Source organism: Crinia signifera, chromosome 1 (assembly GCF_055691185.1).
Source record: "Crinia signifera chromosome 1, ASM5569118v1, whole genome shotgun sequence".
Lineage (NCBI taxonomy): Eukaryota > Metazoa > Chordata > Amphibia > Anura > Myobatrachidae > Crinia > Crinia signifera.
The window spans coordinates 374,571,454-374,593,666 of record NC_139217.1 but is presented as its reverse complement, the minus strand read 5'-3'; the positions used below and the strand labels follow the sequence as shown (position 1 = coordinate 374,593,666).

Sequence of the window (22,213 nt, the reverse complement as noted above, 5' to 3'; positions counted from 1 at the left end):
CGAGGGACGATATTTCCGCCAGCAGAAATAGCGGCCGTGATTGAATACCAGGCCTTAGTATGTAAATCCACAGCATATTTTAAACACAAGTGACTTATTTAGTGCCCCAGTCTGTTTAATTTAACTATGTGTTACATAAGCATAGATAGCCTTAAAAACTGGAATGTTAGGGTGCCTTGATATTGGGGAAACCCTCTGCTACAGCATCCTTGCTCCGTGTCAGTATTTAAGCTTTCAAGTGTCTTTACTTCAAATGAAGCTAAATATTTAAGCACATATAAGGTAATTAACGGAATGGAATGTTAGAGCCATAACATAGCGAAGCTGCTTTCTGACAGAATGGGTAGAGGTAAAGGAAAGGTTCTGTACCCATATATAGATGGTCCTCACTGGGGTCATCCAGTACCTAGCAACACAAGAGAAAGATATATATGGTAATAGAAATGTGGAACATGAAACATTACTGAATATTCTCTGTTCGGGATTTATAGTTAATATTTATTATAGTCAATGTAATGTATCAAATATAAACACAGATTAAAGATACGGTTTTCATAAACAAGCATGAAAACAGTCTAAAGGCAAATGTGCTGTAATACTCAATAGTTTTTAATGGCTCAAAAGATAGGACATCTAGCGCCTTACGTAATATCCTGTGAGCAAAATTCTCATTGTCTGCCTTTATTTTTTAGAGGCAGCAATATATGCTGGTTTTGCCTTCTAAATTACTGCTGCTTAAAAATGTAGACAGGTTTGCCAGGACCAAGGGCCTTATTCTAGTTCACTCTTTCTGACAAAATCCTTCTTAGATGGACAAAACCATGTGCATTGCAGGGGGGCAGATGTAAAATGTGCAGAGAGAATTAGATTTGGGTGAGTTATTTTTTTTCTGTGCAGGGTAAATACTGGCTGCTTTATTTTAACACTGCAATATAGATCTCACTTTGAAGTAAACCCCACCCAAATCTAATTCTCTCTGCACAAGTTACATCTGCCCCACCTGCAGTGCACATGGTTTTGCCCATCTAAGAAGGATTTTATCAGAAAGAGTGAACTAGAATAAGGCCCCAAGTCTGTGTCTGCATCTTGCAAGCTATCACACAAGGGCCATATTTTGGCAAATTCATATGATGCTATTGAATGCTCTCATTTATGGTCTTTAAGCAAAGTAGGGATTGGCAAAAACTATTACCCAATTATACATCTGTTAAAAGCTTATTAACATGTTGGAGTAATGTACATTAGGGGCGAGCATTAGGAGATCCAAGGTAAGCCCTTGTACTCACTTTAAGAAACTGGCATCTATCTTTTTTTTTTTCCATTGAGGAACACAAGGAGCCTAAACCTTCTCAATTTGCATAGTGTTTATTGTATTTTAAACTTGTGTAAGTAGTGTGTTCAAATAAATACCGGTACTTGTTTCCTAGCACGGCCACAACGATTTAGATCGTTGTGGTCGGAAGATAAAAAATCGGATCGATCGCATCGCATGCGATTTGGTCGCATGCGATGCGACCGATCCGACCGACCGATTTTTCACCCGATTTTTTTTTTTTTTCACCTGATTATTTTCAATTGCCCCCCCAAATGTTACTAAGTGGGCTAGACCCCACGATAGACGTCAACCCGAAGCGTGGCGAGCGCAGCGAGCCCGCGAGGGGCGGCGGTGCGCGTCCTCCGACCTTTTCATTCCCCTACTATCCACTAGGGCGTGGAGTGAGAATAGAATAGTGTGGCGAGCGCAGCGAGCCACCGAGCCCGAAGCGTGGCGAGCGCAGCGAGCCCCGCGAGGGGACGCGTATAACTTCACAGGTATACGCGTCCCCTCGCGGGGCTCGCTGCGCTCGCCACGCTTCGGGCTCGGTGGCTCGCTGCGCTCGCCACACTATTCTATTCTCACTCCACGCCCTAGTGGATAGTAGGGGAATGAAAAGGTCGGAGGACGCGCACCGCCGCCCCTCGCGGGCTCGCTGCGCTCGCCACGCTTCGGGTTGACGTCTATCGTGGGGTCATGGCGGGCACATAAAAAATGTGAAATGGGTCATATTGGCCCATTTCACCTTTTTTATCATTTTTCCCTATGTGAGATGGACTTAATCAAGTCCATCTCATCTTGTGCCATTATAATGGCACAAGACCGACGCGATCCTCCCGATTTCAATGTTAAAAGATTTTTTAACATTGAAGTCTATGGAAAAATCGGGTCAATCGGTCGGTCGCATCGCGGCCGATTTTAATTGGTCGCGACCGACCGATTGACCCGATTTCTGTCATTCAAAGGGAAAAAATTGTAAAAAATCGGCCACATCGTGAGGATCGTGTCCCTTAATTAAGAGCCACGATCACTCACGATTGTGGCCGTTCTAGGAAACAAGTACCTAAATACCATTTTTAAGTGAACCTTGAAAATTTTCCTTGCAGTAAAGAAAAAAGAAACCTTGATTCGCATTATACAGCAATAAACAAAGTAAGTACTACTACAATCAATTTTTTTTACGCCACCATCAAAGAAACCTTGATGCTTTTAATTAGCCACCTATAAGAAGTGAGTGGGCTATGCACATCCCCCTTAAAGATGCCTTTATATGATTAATATAACAGTGTGTGAAGTAAGTTGGGGTATTCCTACATATCACACCAATCTATTTGGTACACCTCTCATCTCTAGCAATACTACAGTGTTTTTCTTGTTTCATGTACACCCGTCTAAGAATACACCTCGAGTGAGGAAATGAATATGGATTTCCGAAGTGAAGAACACCAACAACCAAGACCCCGGACAAAGAACATATTATTTATCATTTTTAAACCCAATGTTCACACACCTCTAACCCATCAACGTTCCAAAGAGTATAACTACAGAAAGTACACTACCCCCACAAATTGTTTATTTCTCTCTGGGCACTTTTAGGGACAGGCCTTTGTGTACAATTCACCCGGCAACACCTCTTAAGAAGAGCGCAGGTTCCTTCAGAAAATCAAACTTCGGGGCTTCTATCACAGCTTACTGCTGTGAAGGGTTCCAACTGGATTCCCCCCTGCAGTTCGCGTTTCACTCGATGCATGCGCAGAAAGGACAGAAGTCCTAATATTGCAAAGGACCAGTCGTACCGCAACAGCCGTGCTTTGTTAAATTTTCATGCATACGGCATTACTAGCTGCCAATATTTGTGTGTTTGTGTATCTATGAGAGGGGGGCGCCATGACAGGAGCCTTCTCTGGGTGGCATGGCTTCATGCGACACCTCTGTATACACGTGTGTGTGGGTGTATTTTTTTAGATATATTTAGTAGAAGCATAATTTTGTTTGCGTGTGTGTAGTAATACATACAAAATGTATATTAAAAGCCTTCATTTGTTTGTATGTATGAGTGTGTGTGTATTTGCACAAATTAATTAAGCCTTGTAATATGCAGGGTTAACGAGTAGATATTTTCATGATATTTAAATGGTTAAGCCATTCATAAGCAATTAATGACAGCAAGGCAGCTTGTGCTTAGGGCTTGCTTTATATCACACATTTGAGCAGTTTTCCATCTCTGCGGCCAAGTTAGTAGGCAATCTGTGACAGGCTGTGCTGTCTGAGCATTCCATGTATCTGCTGTAACAATCATGTGAGCATTGCCTGACACATCCTAAGCTATGGAGAATGTACTGTAAGCACTATCGGTGAGCAGAAACGTTTACACAAGAGTGAATTATCCCCAGCAGAAATACATTCACAGGATGTGAAATAAATGTAACAAGGATACAACTTTCACACTATAATATGTATTGTAGTAGCTGGCTGTAAAATAGAAGCTTAAGCGGGTTGAATCCAGTATGTGCCTACATTCTTACCAAGTCACAATGTTGTTTTTTACTGTACAAAGATTTCGGAGACATTGGAAGTTGATTTCGGAGACATTGAAAGGCCAGGTTGTAATGAAGTCAGCATCCGTCCCCAAATGTGCACCACCAGATAACTGCGCTCGGTGAAGGCACTCTGGGTGAGATTTAATAGGATGAGAGATTCAGAAAGTGAGAGATTTGGGGAGAAATCTCCAGTTTTTTTAAAGCGGCAATCATTTACACTGCAAAACCAGTTTGATTTTGCAGTGTAAATGATTGGCGCTTTAAAAAAGCTGGAGATTTCTTACCAAATGTCTCACTTTCGGAATCTCTCATCCTATTAAATCTCACCCATTCTGTCTCACCCACAGGGCTCACAGAAAGAGAGGGCACAGGCTAGCATCCAAAATGGAGTAGGATTTGTTTTGCTGGTCACATGGTTTGCTCTTAAGAGGTTGTGCGACTTCTCAGCAGAAGAGAAATGTCTCACTGATTGCTGGTTTACAGTGTGTGCTTAAGTGGTCATCTTGTTACCATAGATACACTGGTGTGCAGAGCCGGCCCTAGGCATAGGCATACTAGGCAATTGCCTAGGGCGGCAGCCTATACCTAGGGGCGACAGCTTTACCGGCGTCTGGACTTTCCGGAGTCTAATCTGTTCTGTTCCCAAATCCCAACTTCCCAACTGGGGCCCTGGCACTGCAGCCGCAGCTGATACTTCTGACGGCACTGTTCGATGTCACAGCTCACTAAAAGCATTGAATATACGCTTGGCTATTGATAACTATAATTGGATATTACTACTGATCGTTAGAATGGTTAGTGGTCGTGGAGTGTTTAGAGAAGCTAGGTTATTTTTTGTTGAGTTCCCGCACAGGAATTACCACCTTAGAATAGACCTACAATTAGATATAAAGTGGAACAATTCGTATAGATCCACATCCTTATTTAAATAGCCCGACACTCGTCAGTACTTATATAACAGGATGGAGGTGCTCCCCTAAGTCAGAGAATAAACTGAAAAGCACATGTAGAGAAAGAAGACTTTTTGGGGGGGCACACTTAATGAGTAGTATAAGGTATGTGTAGTCAAAATAACTGTGTTCAGTGATTAAATTAGTTTGCTTAAAACTTAGCTTTTAATTGATTTTTATCTAAAAAGAATTTGCGATCATGGACAGTATATGCCATCAACAGAGTGATATGCACAAATTTACATACAATACATATACACACACAGACAAAACAACATTAATCTAAAAAGGCAGATAACTGCACCCCTGTTCACAATGATGGATTAAAGCAGAGAGACACTTCTATATTGTATCCGATAATAAATGGCTAGATTGCATCTAAATCAGTGTTGCACGCAACATTAGTAACAGTTCCTGTTCTGAAAATTAACAAACATTTGTATGTGCAAATCTGTATCAATTCCAGGTTTGCTACAACAGAAAACTATATATCGGTTTGCCGTGCTGGCACACTTAAGACTGCACAAATTTCTTTACCAAAAAAAAGGTGGGGTGGGAAAAATTGCAAATTCAGGTACAGACGGCTTAAATACCTTTATGCTCACCCTGTTAACCAATTCTGTATCGATTCTAGGTTTGCTACAACAGAAAACTATATATCGGTTTGCCATGCTAGCACACTTGAGACTGCACAGTTTTCTTTACCAAGAGAGGGAAATTGAAAATTCAAGTATAGACGGCTTAAATATCTTTATGCTCACCCTGTTAACCAATTCTGTATCGATTCTAGGTTTGCTACAACAGAAAACTATATATCGGTTTGCCATGCTAGCACACTTGAGACTGCACAGTTTTCTTTACCAAGAGAGGGAAATTGAAAATTCAAGTATAGACGGCTTAAATATCTTTATGCTCACCCTGTTAACCAATTCTGTATCGATTCTAGGTTTGCTACAACAGAAAACTATATATCGGTTTGCCATGCTAGCACACTTGAGACTGCACAGTTTTCTTTACCAAGAGAGGGAAATTGAAAATTCAAGTATAGACGGCTTAAATATCTTTATGCTCACCCTGTTTCTGCTGTCTTATCATCATATTCTCTGAATAGCGGGTGATGGATGAGAGAACAGGGGATTTCTCTCTCATCCTAGAATCGATACAGAATTGGTTAACAGGGTGAGCATAAAGATATTTAAGCCGTCTGTACCTGAATTTGAAATTTTTCCCACCCCCCCTTTTTTTGGTAAAGAAATTTGTGCAGTCTTAAGTGTGCCAGCACGGCAAACCGATATATAGTTTTCTGTTGTAGCAAACCTGGAATTGATACAGATTTGCACATACAAATGTTTGTTATAATTTTCAGAACAGGAACTGTTACTAATGTTGCGTGCAACACTGATTTAGATGCAATCTAGCCATTTATTATCGGATACAATATAGAAGTGTCTCTCTGCTTTAATCCATCATTGTGAACAGGGGTGCAGTTATCTGCCTTTTTAGATTAATGTTGTTTTGTCTGTGTGTGTATATGTATTGTATGTAAATTTGTGCATATCACTCTGTTGATGGCATATACTGTCCATGATCGCAAATTCTTTTTAGATAAAAATCAATTAAAAGCTAAGTTTTAAGCAAACTAATTTAATCACTGAACACAGTTATTTTGACTACACATACCTTATACTACTCATTAAGTGTGCCCCCCCAAAAAGTCTTCTTTCTCTACATGTGCTTTTCTGTTTAGAGAAGCTAGCAGATAGGGCAGAATTCAATGCTGCCGGCAAGGGGGTTAAACGGCGAGGATCGATGAAAACAAGTGACCCTCGCCTTTCAAACCCCGTGCCAGCTGCTAAGTTTGGTGGTGGTATAATCTGCTAGGGGGTGACAACAAAAATCTTGCCTAGGGCATCAAATAGGATAAGGCCGGCTCTGCCAGTGTGTGTGTAACATGTCTTACTGCCGTATTTTCAACATGCTCCAAAATGCTTTCTTGCCAACTAGTCTATACCTTATCAGCACTAAACACTAATAATAATAACAACAATGATGTACAAATAATATTGTATCATTTATAGGTAATGCCTAACTTTAAGAAGTTATTTACTATTAAAACACCCTCACCCTCATCTCAGGCACCAGTGTTGGGAAATGATCACACTGACAGAGAACTGGTCACGTAATACACCTATATAACTTCATACACTATTATACTTTGGCACATTTTGTACAATACTGTTGCACTGCAGCAGAGAAGACCATTTCTAGACTTTGTCCAATTAAAAAAAACAATAAAACAAAGAAACATTCAACAACTAACATTTATTTGTTTAGTGCGACCAAAATAAGCAGCACTCAGCCTAAAGTATATTTTCTGGATCATAGGAGGAAATAGCAATACCCAGAGGAAACCCACCAAAAACATTTGTAGAACATACAGACATGACACAGATATTGGCCTGGCCACAATCAAATCCATGTCAATGTGTGACAGCAAGACTACTGCCATTGTGCCCACTTGCCAAAGTACCAATATTGCCCCACTCCTATTTTTGAATACAAAAGTTCAACTTAATAAAATACGTTGTTCTAAGCAATTTGAACTAGATGTGATGCGATCTAGTACAGAAAGTATGGGCTGCACATACTTCTGTCTATTATCTATGCTGTATCCGCTCTGCGTGGACCATAAAACTGTGCTCGTCCCAGTGCACAATGTGAATAACATAGGCAAACGGGGGTGGTTATGCACAGAAACCCCCCTCCTCTTGGCAAGTGCCTTAAAATATGACAACAATAGCGCTGGTATATAATATGATCAGTAGAGCTGCCACCAAATCATGCAGTGTAAGGGACAGAGCAGAGCTGCTGCACATGCCTAGTGTACCAGCTTCTTCTACCACCTTTACTGTATGTGTGGATCTAAGCCCTCAAACATTTCAGTGGACCAGAGAGCAGCTGCCAGGAGGAAGAGACAGGAGCCGTACCATGAAGTGGGAAATTGTGAGCTTAGAAAGTGCAGTACTGGTTCTATAATGTCTGTGTATTTATTTATTATGGCATGTTTAACCCTTTCCTGACCACTTATCTTATTTAAATGTTTGATACAGCCTATACTATAGACCATCTGTACTGTTAAATATTAATACTGTATTCCATACAGTATCCGTGTATAAAAAGGACAAATTTTCAGGGCCGTTACCGCTCCCCCAAACTCCCGTACTTACTCCAATGTGCTGCAGAGTGGGAGATTTTGGATTACATTTGGAAACCCCTCTCTAAAAATCCTGCATTTGCCACTGATGAGGGTCACTATCTATTACCAAACTAAACAGAATAGCTGCTGGTAGGTCTGAGTGATAGTAAATAGGTTATACAGATCATTTTAATTAACTTTTTTGTAAATGCAAGGAAAATGAGGGACAATTTATGTTTGCAATATAATTCCTACTGGTATTGCACTAGGGAATACACAGCTCTCTTAAAACGAGGCTAATCAGTCTTCACTTATTCAGACTTTGCATCAAGCTCATCCAGTTTTCATGTTTCCAAGGGAACCGATGCAGAATCTGCTGTAGTAGTCTCCAAAGCATTCATAATTAACCCCAAAGCCTTCTACTGCTGCAGGGACAACATCTGCACCACGGCCCCTACTCAGAGAGAGAGGTGTTAGAAGTGGGTGGAGAGCAAACTTCTCTCACTCAAAGGCATTCCTTCACAAAAAGAATGTCATCATCATAGCCCTATGTCACACTGTATCATAATACTGGTACATTTGTTATTTTGAAGATGAGGAAATTCTGCCTGTGAGGATATGTTCTGGCATTACTGTACAAAGTCACAATGCACTAAAATGTTGTGTCAGTCAGTTAAACAAAGCACTGGCAGGTGTTATACACATTCCCTCACTGCATTATTGTCTTTGTAATGTTGACGAATAAGGGAAAGATATAATATAATGGCATAGCTGCTTGACTTTCCTACTGTAGATAATCCTGGTGGAATAGGTGCAGTTTGTGGTGCACTAAACATTTACTACCATGATAAAATTGTAACCTCCTCATATTGTTACAGGACTGGACATTTTTTACACCCTGTAGAGTAACAGATGGTGGAATCCGCTAGGGGAGGTCTCTGCCTCCTCACATATCCCTGGCTTGAAACTCCAAGCTGTTATTTCAGATCAGTTTATTCATTTCCCATGATTTTCAAAAAATAAGGTGTGTCCTGGTTATTGTTCTTCTCCAGTTACTTCAGGCATTCCAAACCTCCATCCGGGGACATCCATGCTTGAGCACAGATGACCTAATTAGTATATCAGATATTTTGATTTAACCATCTGTGCTAAATCCTGGATATCACTAAAATCTGCACTAAAACCTGTGTGCCTTGGGAATACTTATATAGTGCAGGCACATTCCATTGCACTGAAGCAAAAATAAAATGCTAGCCATATAGTGTGAATCCATCAGTGGAAAAAGTACTAGTCAGATGCTGTTCGTGTACTCATATGACCTCATCATCCCGTATTCCCATACATTGGGTAGTCTGCATAGATCACTATAGTACAGTGGGGCAGATGGATTCAGCCTTAACAACAGATAAATGCAAGGGTGATAAAGAGAGATAAACGTCCAGCCAATCACCTCCTTACTGACTTTTTTCAAACACAGCCTGTAACATGGCAGTTAGCAGGTGATTGGCTGGACGTTTATCTCTCCTTATCACCCTTGCATGTATCTCTTGTTAAGGCTTAATACATCTGTCCCATTATATGGTAATCTGTAATAAATCAAAATAATCTATAGCATCATTCATACTGATAAAGCACTATCCTATTTGTAGTGGGCTATAAGGACACTATCCTATTAGCAGTGGTGCTTCACCGCTGCTACTAGGTTCAGGAAGCGGCTAGCCTATTTGCTCCGGTGCCAGCATCCCGTAGCTCCGGTACTTGCTGTTATTGGGTATTATGCTTTGCATGCACCAAGTCCTTTTTAAGCAGCTGCCAGATGGTTGAAAACACATGGGATCAGGGACTTATCCCTGATCCCATGTGTTTTCACCCAATCATGGGTCCATTTTCGTCTGATAGAAATGTCCACTAATTGGATACCGTGACAAGGACCGTTGCCCATTATTCAGGATATCAGGCCATTTTTCTCATCTGAAAATACATTGGGGCTAATAGGATTGCGCCCATAGATTGTGTTGTCATAATTGTTTTCCTTATTCCTGCCTACTGCCGTGTATTGTTCTTTAATGCAGTGGTTCTCAGCCTCCACCAGTGCACGTTTTCCATGTCTCCACACAGAATCACAGGTGAAATAATTAGCTCCACCTGTGGATCTTTTAAAATGTGTCAGTAAATAATGAGTGCATCTGTGCACCTGCCAGGCGACCAGGAAAACGTGCACTGTTGGGAGTACTTCAGGACCAAGGTTGAGAACCACGGTTATAAAGTATAGTTTTACAGCACTTTATCAGTGGACACAACAAACCAATGCAACGTTAATATGCCTTGTGACACATATAAAGGCTTCTAAAGAAAAGGAATATCAGGAACATAACATATAAAAAGTGGTTGCTTCATCTCAGACGGACTGTATACATATACATTAAATTACCTCAACCAGCTTTACAATATTAGGATGGTCCAATTTTTTCAGAATGGCAATTTCCTGATAAACTCTCTCAATTGGCCCCTTGGCCTGAGAACTTCCATCAGTGGCTGCCTTTGCACCTCTGGGAGGGGGGCGACCTGTGGAATGAAGAATACAGGTGAGGAGAAAAATTATTTGCAAAACAAGAATTACTGAATGACTGAAAACTAATTAAATCCTAACTTCATTTATGTATGTGAAGTTCCAATCAAGGTCCTGTTACCATGTCTTACAGCGTCACCTACAAGGTCCCCCCAGAGACCAGTTTGTCAGGCAGATATGTTTTTGGTCAGAGCTTGTGCACACAGGGTTACGTGTGGAGGGAACCTACTCAGAAGCCAGCATAGTGCTGTGTGCCAGGTGCACTTGGAAGCCGAGTCAGGCTGTCAGATCATCTGCTCCTGGGCTGGCCGCCCCTACACACATATGGAGAAGGGAACTGCTTTCCTGCTGTGCTGGGGACAGGATGAGCATAACTTGTTACACAACATGTAGTAAATAATAAATACAAAGTATAGAACCTGGAGACAGGGCAGCTTTAGTATTTAATGGTGGTGTGCCATTCACCAAACCATTCCAAAACTCTTTAGTTTTTGATTATATAAAGTTATATATAGTTTTAATGTGGCCCCATTTCATGGTAAAGAAAATGACTGCTGGGCTGGAAGTGATGCTGTCATTTATGTCCAGTGTGTGCAGCCATGGGTGTGATTCCTACAGAGGAATAGATAGATATGCCAATGTCACAGCCGCAGCATCGGATGCACCTTAGGCGCACCATCGATGTACTGAGCAACAGCTGCTGAAAATGTGCATCGGAACACAGATGCTGGGGTGGATGCAGATGCTGGCTGTGGCTCGCCCCTAAACCTTTACGTCATGTCTATGTTTGACTCTCCCTCCCACCATCCGAAAATGCTCACTGTGAAAATCTTTAATCCATTATGACACATACATCACCCAACTGTACAGACATCAGCATTGTGTCCACCTGAATCAGGCCCAATGTCTCTTGCAGGGTCCTAACAACAGGCTACATACGGATAACCCTCCCTCCGCAGCTTGACCCTAAGTGCCTAAGCCTATACCATATAACCCCCCTGTGCAGCCTAACCTTAACCCCCACTTCTAAGTGCCTAACCCAACACCTCAAGAGCATACTTACATTTAACATCCCAGCGCTGGAATCCTTATTGATGTTGGGATTCCGGGGACAGTTTCCTGTCGATAGCGACATACCTGCATCGGTATTGTGCATGAGTATCCCCATAGGCATCCCCCTAACAACTAGTCATACTGCTGTGCATGAGAAGGGGGGATCATGAGATGCAGTGACTACACTCACAGGTTGCTGTATACAGCTGTGTGCATATTACACATTTCATCTGAAACACGCTGTAGGGAACTATTTGAGGTCTATAATGCTGTCCCTAAACATCAAACTGAGAAGTTACCTAAAATGTTATATAATGGTGAAATGTGCATCCTACTTGTCTTTTAATTGCTAGAAGTCAAAGCCTTTAAGAGCCCTGAATATATTCCGTCTACATCTCCTGTGTAGTACACATGAAACTTGGCAAGTCAGAGAGACCTGCAGTGAAATGCAATAGGGTCTAGGTGGAAAGGGGATTGGCGCTGTGTGAGTATGGCCAGCATCCTGCACCTCCAGCGTACTCGGACTCTATTACCCTATTATACCTCTTACACATCACAGTGCCGGGATCATGATCCCGGGGCCAACACTTTCACATGAAGGCCCTTATTCTAACCGCCTTGCTCCCCTGCGTGTTAGTTATGCGCATGTGCAGCCACGGCACACTGCTTGTCCGCCATCCCGTTGACACCTAGCAGTGCGGGCAGGGGGCTGTGCCAATGGGAAGGCCCAGCGTTTCATGGGCATTCCCATAAAAACACGTAATTCCCATGGTAATTTCCCGATGACACGGGTGCAGGGGGCAGGCACAGGGGAGTGGTCGACGACCACTGAATGATTTCAGGTCCGCACACAAGCTGCGAATACATGTTTATGCTAAACATCCATTTGCGGGGGAATGCGGTGTGTGTGTGTGTGTGTGTGTGTGGCGGCTGTGCAGGCGGCGTTTGCAACATTTCGAGTCAACCAGAATAAGGCCTTAAACCCAATTCACCCATTCTACACAGGGTAACCCAAGTTCAACTCTTCTTTTAAGCCTGGTTGAATTACCAGGTTATTAGGTTTGGTGCTTTCCAACCATACCTCGTCCAGGTTGACCATGCAAAAACACGGTAATAACATGTATGAAAGGGGTATTACATTTCAGCATTGATGCTGGAGCACAGAGACACTCGCACAACAGGATGATGACCATACACTAACCGCAACACCAAATAGCTAAAGAAACTCACGTGGAAATCCAGCTTGTCTCATTAACTTCTTTTTCGAAAGAACCTTCATTGCCTGTAAGAATATGCAATTAGCAATAATCAAATGGAAATATAATTACCTCTTATAAATTCTAAGGTCGCACTTCTAAATATGCATGTAAACATAGCATTCATATGCTAATCTTCCAATAAAAAAAAACAAATGAAACAATGAAAATGAAAAACAATGCAGCACCTGCCCACGGTTAAGCTCCCACACACTCCCCCCCCCCCCCCCCCCTCTCCCTGCTATTACCTGTAGCAATAACTGAAGAGAACATTACTGCTATGAATATTAAAAGGAAAAGAGCAATATTTTCCATTTAATCTAAAATCAGGCCGTGACTAATTAAAAAGTTGGAAAAAAATACTATATATTAAGACCACCTAGAAATCTCATATTATTAAGCTGGCAGATCTGTATTCTGCCTGAGTAGAACCTGATGGATTCTTTTCTAGACTAGATCCAGCAGCTCAGTGCTCAGGCTGAACGGCCTCTTATTATTGGCTGCAGATTACAGAACATACTGTATAAGCCTTCATTGGTCATCAAACATGTTTCTGTCCCAAAAATATCCATTTTATTTAAATTGTGTCTTCCGATGGGAACATACTGGCCGATATATTACCGGTCTGTTGGCCAGTGTATACCAGCAATATGTCTGCAAATGACGTGGTTAACAGACATACTGTAGTGCGTCGGCTATGCAGCACAGATGATTAATGATATAGCTAAAGATATAGCAAAGCATTGCGCTGTATGTAGGTATGGGCAATCCGCTGACCGCCCGTATGCCCGCTGCATAAGCCAGTGGTGATTGAAAGCAAAACGGAGGGCGCAGGCCAGTAATAGCTGATTGAGCAGAATGAATTTGTAACACCCTGCCCGATCTGTCTGCAGATATATCTTCAGGTGTGTACTCAGCCTTCCTTAGGCCTATTGATAGCTGCACGGGCAAACACACTCACCATATGCCAATATTGGCTACCATATCACTGCTGTGCCCAGCATTATATGCTGATGAGCCAAAATATTATGACCACCTGTTTAATATGCTGCTCTGCCAAAACAGCACTGACCAACCGAGGCAAGAGCTCTTGAAGACCTCTGAAAGTGTTCCTTGGTATGAGGGGAAACGGTCATCTGTCAGACCAGACTTAGGTCGACAGTCATTAGGTCGACCCCGGAAGGTCTACTGTCCCCAAGGTCGACAGGGTTAAATGTCGACATGGCTCGATGTCGACCTGACTTAAGGTCGACATGGGCCAAGGTCGACATGGTTTTAGGTCGACAGTCATTAGGTCGACATGAGTTTTTCACTGTTTTTTGAGCCGACATGTGCCGACAGGCGGTATTTCATGCCCTACCATCCACTAGGGCGTGGTGGGAGAATAAAATAGTGTGCCTAGCGCAGCGAGGCACCGTGCCCGAAGCATTGCGAGCGAAGCGAGGGACTGCGGTTCGACTCCAACTTTGTCCATGTCGACTGTGTCGACATTCGGGTAAAAAAAAACAGTGAAAAACTCATGTCGACCTAATCCCATGTTGACCTTGGCCCATGTCGACCTTAAGTCATGTCAACCTTGAACCATGTCGACCTTTAACCCTGTCAACCTTGGGGACAGTCGACCTTCCGGGGTCGACCTAATGACTGTTGACCTAAGTCTGTTCTGACAGATGTACCGCTTCCGGTATGAGGACGTTAACAGGAGATCCTTTAAGCCAGTGGATCCCAAACTTTTTTGCATCACGGCACACTAGATTATCAGAATATTTGTTGAGGCACCCCTAGGTGCAAAGTTTTCTACCGAGAATTTCAGAAAACAATATTAATTAAATAAGTTGTGCTTATATGTCATCCTTAGGTCCAGTGTGGTGAGGGACAGAATTAATTTCTGTTTATCCACATATTTAAAAACTGGAAGCCACAAGCACTGATTTTGCCTATTACATTGACCATAAATAATTTGAATCTGTTCTGGACAACCAAACCGAGGCACCCCTGCAAGTGCTCCAAGGCACACCAGGGAGCCTAGGCACACCGTTTGGGAACCACTGCTTTAAGCTGTGAGGTGATGGTGCCGCAGATAGCGCTTGTTGTTCTAACACAGGGATAGCCAACTCCAGTCCTCCAGAGCTACCAACAGTTAACGTTTTCCATGTCTCCTCACAGAATCACAAGTGAAGTAATTAGCTCCACCTGTAGATCATTTATAATGTGTCAGTCAGTAATGAGTGCACCTGTGTACCTGCAAGGTGATCTAGAAAATGTGAACTGTTGGTAGCTCTCGAGGACTGGAGTTGGCTACCACTGGTCTAACACATACCACAAATGTTTCATTGATTGATATCTGGTGAATTTGGAGACAGGACAAGACTTGAACTTTTCTTCATTTAGTATTTGTGTGAGAATAAAGGACCTCATTCTAATTCCTTCGGAGCCCCGTTGTGTTTTGCACCAGGGGCCGATGTTTCAGATGGACCGATGCCCTTCACATAGTTGCATGTAGCTTCTGTGCGGGTGCCTTCGGAGACTTGCATAGTCACTGTGATGCTTGCATGGGGGGGGGGCGCAGGTCGGAGGCAGTCAGGAGGCATTTGCAGCATTTCCTTGACGAAAACGCTGGGTGCATCCAGGAGACCGCTAGGTGTCCCCATGCAAGCGGCTGACGCCTAGTTCTCAGACCCGGATGCCGCAAGTCTAAGTCAGCCCAAACTGATTTGCGAGCAGGGGAACGATCATTTGATGGTCGTGACCATCAAATGATTTTGCCCCCGTACGCTACGCTAAGGGACAGAACACAAAAATGACTGTATATCTGTTTCTAAACATAATTATCGCGTTTTTTTCCTCTATTATTTTCCCACAGTTTTAAATGAATAGGAACAACAAAAAACAATATAAAAATAAAAACATAGGAAATGCTTCCAATCATCAAATGCAAAAAAGGTAGGAAATAAACAAAACACCAGTATGCACTGAGAGGCAGAGCAGCCCGTATAGCGGTCACATTCCCATTGTGGAGTAAGAATATGAACTTTAAAATGACCCCCCAAAAACAGAACGTCACCTATCCCACTGCAGAATGTTAAGCTATGGTGAACATTCCAAAAAATAGGTACTTGTGTATTAGCCGGGGGCCCAGTATGTAGTTAGCGTAGCGGCGCAGTCAGAATCAGCGTAGTGTTCCAGCGGCCAGCCTAGTTAGCGTAGTCAGTCAGAGCCAGGGTAGTTAGCATAGTCAGTCAGAAGTAGCGTAGTGTTCCCGCGAGCGTCCCTGTCAGAATCAGTGCAGTGTTCCCGCGGCCACCTAGGCAGCGTCTCTGTCAGAATCAGCGTAGTGTTCCCGCTGTGATCTTTTCTCCTTTATTATTACCTAAAATCCTGTTAACAGTTAACACATGTTGTCATTACTGTCCACGCCAGCCTGAAGCGTAGTCACGCGTCCTCCCGACCTGTTCATACTCCCACTATCCATGCCGGCGTGGAGTCGATTGTAAAAAGTGTGGCGAGCACAGCGAGCCCGAAGCATGGCGAGCGCAGGGAGCCCCGCGTGGGGATGCAGATTACTTCACGTGTTCCGCGTCCAATTGCCATGCTTTGGGCTCGGTGGCTCACCACACTTTATAAAATCAACTCCACGCCAGCGTGGATAGTGGGGGGTATGAACAGGTTGGGAGGACGCGTAACGCGTCCGCTCGCCACGCTTCGTGCTGGCGTGGATAGTGGGGGTTTGAAAATGCCTCCTTTATTGTGCATAGGATGCACTTGTGCCCACATACCCCCTTTATGCATGAGGTGCACGTGCTAATAATTACTGAGATGCAGGAGCGTATGAGACGCACCTGCGTCTCAGACAGCAGGAGCGCCTCTCCGCCGGCGTCCGCCAGCAGAGGGGATCTGGCAGTTACCGGCGCTGTGTGAGAGGCGCTCACTAGACTTGGCATGGATGCCGGGGACAGAGCCATGGACGACGGGGACAGAGTCGGCTGCCGTGGAGTCACTACGCTAACTACGCTAGGCAGGTGTTGGACAACGCTGACAGCGTAGCTAGCCTACGCCTGCATATGTATGCTAATTGGGCTCCCAGCTAATACACAAGTACCAAAAAAAAGCTAGACAGCGATTTAAAGAAACCATTTAGATGGAAACATTACATCATACTGCTATAATTACAGTGCTGCCTAGGCACAGTTGGGGTTATATCTGCACAGTTATTACAATAAATATGTCCGACAGTAATCAGTGCAGTGAGGAACAGCACAGAACATTCAAGTGATATTTACTGGCTAATACAAAAGGGTACAGACTTATTATATGCATATTTATTTATCTTTCTAAGTTTGTAGTTTTTTTGCTTTGGGGCAACTCTGGGACTAGACAGGACTTCTCAATGATCAATTCATAAATAGTTTTGTATATGTATATTTTGATATTTACTTGCTGACTATTAAATGAGACTTGTTATAAACAACCAAACATAATCACATGATGTCAAACAATAATTACTTTGAAGAAACCATTTTGTATGAGCTGATTTGCTTACAGTAAATGTCATTCTTCCATGCAGAAACATGAAGGAGTAATTAACATCCAGTTCCCTAATTAGCATAACTCCCAACTGTGTCAAATAAGGTGCTGACTCCAGGACAGTTGGGACATAGGCTGCATTAATTTAGAAGGTGCTGCACACACCAATGTATTTTTGGGGGAGACAGGATACGGGCGAAATAGTCCTATCGGTTTTGGGGCCTGATTCTGGTTCACTTGCAAAAGAAAATTCTCTCTCTAATGGACAAAATCATATGCACTGCAGGTGGGGCAGATGTAACATGTGCAGAGAACTAGATTTGGGTGGGGCTTGTACTTCAAACTGATATCTATATTGCAGTGTAAAAATAAAGCAGCCAGTATTTGCCCTGCATAGAAACAAAATAACCCACCCAAATCTAACTTACTCTGCATGTTGCATCTGCCCCCCTGCAGTGCACATGGTTTTAGAGAGAGAGAGAGAATTTGCTTTTGCAAGTGAACCAGAATCAGGCCTTTGATGTGGCATGACCCTGTTTGACATCAGGAACCATAATGCTTATGAAAGTTATGGAACATAACTATTTTTTTGCTATGTACAAATTATATTATGTCTTGTTTTTCATTGGTGTTCACTTACATAGTACATGTTATCATCCTCGTTGTACGCCAGTTTCACCACTCCATATGAGCCCTGAAGAGAGGCAAACAGAAGTTCTCACTTACCTCATTAGGATTAATGAACATTTGTTGTAAAAGCCTCTTATAAGTATCCAACAAATTCTAGATTTGGATAAAAATCTAGAATTGGTGTAGGTCAGCAAGGACTTAAAAGGAAATGTCCAACAATGTACATGTATATAAAATTATTATATTAGACAAGTATTATTACAGTTCACCTATTCCTTAAAGTATGAGCAGTCATTTTATTGGCTCATTGATAACATATTGGAATGCAGGCAGGGGCGTAACTAGAACTGTGTGGGCCCCATAGAAAAATCTTGAAAGGGGCCCCCCACCCACTGTCACTAAAATGTTTCTTAGATGGGCCCAAGAAAGATTGAGGGAAAGCAAGACTGACAAAGAGAGAGGCGGATGTTGAGGGAGAGAGAGAGAGGGCTTCTTGGAAAAAGAGGGTATAAGAAAGAGAGGAGTGAATGCAAGCAGGAGTGAGCGAGAATGTCAGAGAGGGAGGGAGAGATAAAGAGGGGAGCAAAAAAATGAGAGTTTCAGGGAGAGAAAGGAGGAAAGATGGGGTTAAGTGGGCAAGACTGTCAAAGAGGGGAAGCGTGGGTAGGAGGGAGACTAGGGGCACAGATAAATAAAGAGAAAGGTAAGATGGCGGGGTAGTGAGTGTTGAGAGGAGGGGGGCAGGTGGAAGAGAGAGCAAGCGAGAGAGGGGGTAAAGGCAGAGAGAAAAAGAGTTGAGACAGCAGGAGAGAGAGGGTAAGAGACATGAAGGGGAAAATATAGAAGGATAAAAATAGAGATGATGAGAGAGGTGAAAGAAGAGATATGGGTTGATGGAGTGAGGGAGGGGAGGGAGAGCAGGGTTTGAAAAGATTCTGAAGGAATTCCTCCTAATCTCCCCCCCTCCTTCCCAGTACACAAGTGACAATGTGTACCTCATCCTGTCGCCATCCAGTGCACTCAACAGCACCCGGTCTCCTGGTCCACCGTCCAGCGATGCCACCTGCACTGTCTGCAATTGAGCATAGCCAGCAGCCGGGTCTCATGCTTACGGATTCAGCCGTTTGCTTATTTTTCTCCGGGACGCTGTCTGCATTATATGCAGCTCAGCCATAGCCAGACCAGCAGCCATGTCTCCTGTTTATGGCTCCGGCTGCCTGCTCTGTGTCTCTTCCTCTGCAGCTGCGGACAGCTGCCAGGGGCTCCTGCTTAGCGTCGTGGCCTGCAAATTTTCCAGGTTGGCAGACACCGCCCAAGTGCCCGCACTCTGCAGCTCCATGTCACCAGTGGCTGGGTCTGTAGCCCAGCGCAGCCACTGCTCAGGCGGCAATTAAAAAAAATAAAAAATCATCAAGAGGGTGCAGGGTATTGTCTTGTGGCCCCCCCAAGCCGCCGGGCCCCATAGCAGTTGCAACCCCAGCACCCTCTATAGTTACGCCACTGAATACAGGCATGCGCAAATGGGCCCGGGGGAAAAAACACAGGTCGACATCAGATTGTCATTGATGACAGTGTGATGCCGTTTCTGTGACTCGCTCCGTTTGTGAAAATGTAAGTGTGTGTCCCCGCCATTTTAGCAGCTGGAATCAAACCAGGGATCTTCATTGTAGCACAGACATTTCCGGGCCTCTGGGACAGAAGGCTTACATGGCACTACAGGTGCCGTAAGCCACCCGATAGTAAATAAGTGATCCGATGATGCGGCCTAGGACTACTGCAGCAGGAGGTGTCTGATTGTAATTGCGACACGAATATAAAGTTATATCACTGCAGGAAGCAGCAGTGACAACTACTTTAACCGCACCTCAATGACCCTGCTTGTCTTTGAACATACAATACGCTCTTTCTTCTTTTACTTTGTCCCTGGGAAGACTCTCCTCATGCTGGCTACTCTCTTGGTAAAGATTTCTCCAAAATGTGGCTGGATATAAGCAGGAGGCCTCTATCGCTTACAGATATCCTTCTGCATTTACATATAATATGTACATAATTGCCCAGACTCAGGCCCTGTGTTGCTAACAAGCCTCCTCATACCACAGAAATTGTCTCTATTACTTTGCAGTACATGTTCAGCTCCTCTGCAACTTCCCCAAGTCCTACATGTCTGATCTGGCAGTACCACCATGTCTTACTCATATACTAGTAACAGCCATTGATCAAGTGACTCCAGTTGGTCCATCCACTTAATATCAACCACTATCCCAGCTGTGTCACACTAAAGAAAATGTAACATTAGATTTCTACAAATATATCCGGAAAGTTCTAGATACTGGCAAACACATGCTTTGCTTCAAAACTCTTATATACACTGGGGCTTCTAACCCAATTATAATCTTCTGATTCAAGCCCAACGATCATCAAGTGTGGTATAGCTCAAGGACAATGTCTAGGTTGACAGAAAAAAAACGTTGACATGCACAATCTCAACAACAAAGTGACGCATGATTAAGGTCGATATGGGGGGCTTTCATGTTTTTCTGGTGTCAATGTTGACACCTGCACACGTGGACCACCAATAATTGTCCCTCCTCGCTTGTCATGTTTTAGCGTTCCCCATTGGAGTCCACATGAATGGTAAGGTACGAAAGAGGTAAAAAATTAAACCCAACAAAAACGCATGTCAACTTTTTCATATGTTGAAATATTCCATGTCAATGTTGAACTTGTGCAGATATCTGGATACCACAACCACCATAACTTCCCAAGATCTGGCTTGCTACTTCAAGGAAAAGATCAACAAAATACAGTCCGAAATGTTATCCTCTTCCCTAAGCAACCACCGGAGCAATTTCATTCCCGCATCATCTGGCACCGTCTATTAATTTCTTCTCACTGTATTTCCTGTCCACTTGAAATGATCTTATATTGGTACATTTCCATGACTACTCAAGCATGTGGTTATAACCAGTGGCCACTTGTACCTGTAACTCCCAGAGGGTCTGCTGTTTTGCAATTTGTCGGTCTTCAGTGTGCAGCTGGCTTGTGCATATGGGCAGAAGTGTACAAATTCACAAGCTGCCCAAGCTTCTAGAGACTGCATTGGATGCAGCCCGTTGAAGCCTGATAGGACTCCGGCCATTATGGCAGGGAAGTGGCTTCCCATGAGAAGTGCCCTCTCTGCTAATAACAGTGTGGGCTAGCAGTCCCAGGGGTAGAAAACATCTGCCCCTGGGACTGCCTATTTAGCTGGCCAGTGCTACTGCACTCCCTGCGGTTGGTTTTACAGTGGGGAAAGGTGGGGGTGGGCAATCTAATACTAATACTTCTGAACCAAATCTTATCCCAGCTTATTGGTTCATCTCTACCACAGCCCTCCAAGCTTAGTAAGAGGCATGCTTCCATATCTCCCACCACCTACTGGTCCCTCTTCAGTTAGGAACTAATTCCAACACTCCGTGGAGGCTGCACTAAATAAGGGGATTAAATATTTCATTATGCCCGCAATGTGGATAAAGCCCAAATTGAATGATCCTGTCTGGATCTCTCACCCTTTGTTTTAGTCCACATACTTTATCTTGTCAATCATCTCGCCACTTCAAATTCAACTTTATAAACAATTCAAATAATGTCCCTTGTATTGAGGAATATAGTGCTGTATAGGCTTGCATTACAAATGCATAGTTTAATGCTTTAATCATTTAAGCAGTTAAGTAGCATTTGGTGTGACACACATATAGAGATAGAGATGCAAGTGTCAAAGTACAAATACTTTTCCTTCATTGAAAATATTATAAATGTGAATATTTGGCATAGGGTTTTTTCTCTCCAAACTCCATCTTAGATTCCTAAACAGTATATAAGGGAGGTGGCACTGAATTGTATTATGCGCCTACATCCCGGATGGGGAACCTTCGGCCCTCCAGTTGTTGTTGAACTACACATTCCAACATTCCCTGCTACAATTTTTCTATTTGGCAATGCTAAACCTGGTGCAGGGCATGCTGGGACATGTAGTTAAACAACAGCTGGATGGCCAAAGGTTCCCCACCCATGGTCTACATGAACACGCAAGCACAATTTAAACAATCCCAATTCCATAAAAAATTATACGTACAGTAGAACACCGATTATCAAATTAGAATTCGCTTCTTGGTTAAGTGGACATATTTTAAACTATGTA

General features: G+C 43.2%; 1 protein-coding gene across 3 annotated transcripts in view; it reads right to left on the bottom strand.

Moving 5' to 3' along the window:
• The window catches only part of CAMKK2 (calcium/calmodulin dependent protein kinase kinase 2), a 133,989-nt gene that overhangs the window by 47,064 nt on the left and 64,712 nt on the right, over positions 1 to 22,213 (bottom strand). For all 3 annotated transcript variants that reach the window (XM_083151371.1, XM_083151369.1, XM_083151370.1), the window contains exons 4-7: positions 18,044 to 18,097; positions 12,854 to 12,905; positions 10,433 to 10,566; positions 370 to 406 (exon numbers count right to left, since the gene is read on the bottom strand). In XM_083151371.1, the coding sequence (XP_083007497.1) occupies positions 370 to 406; positions 10,433 to 10,566; positions 12,854 to 12,905; positions 18,044 to 18,097 (277 nt within the window). The remainder of the gene's footprint in view (positions 1 to 369; positions 407 to 10,432; positions 10,567 to 12,853; positions 12,906 to 18,043; positions 18,098 to 22,213) is intronic.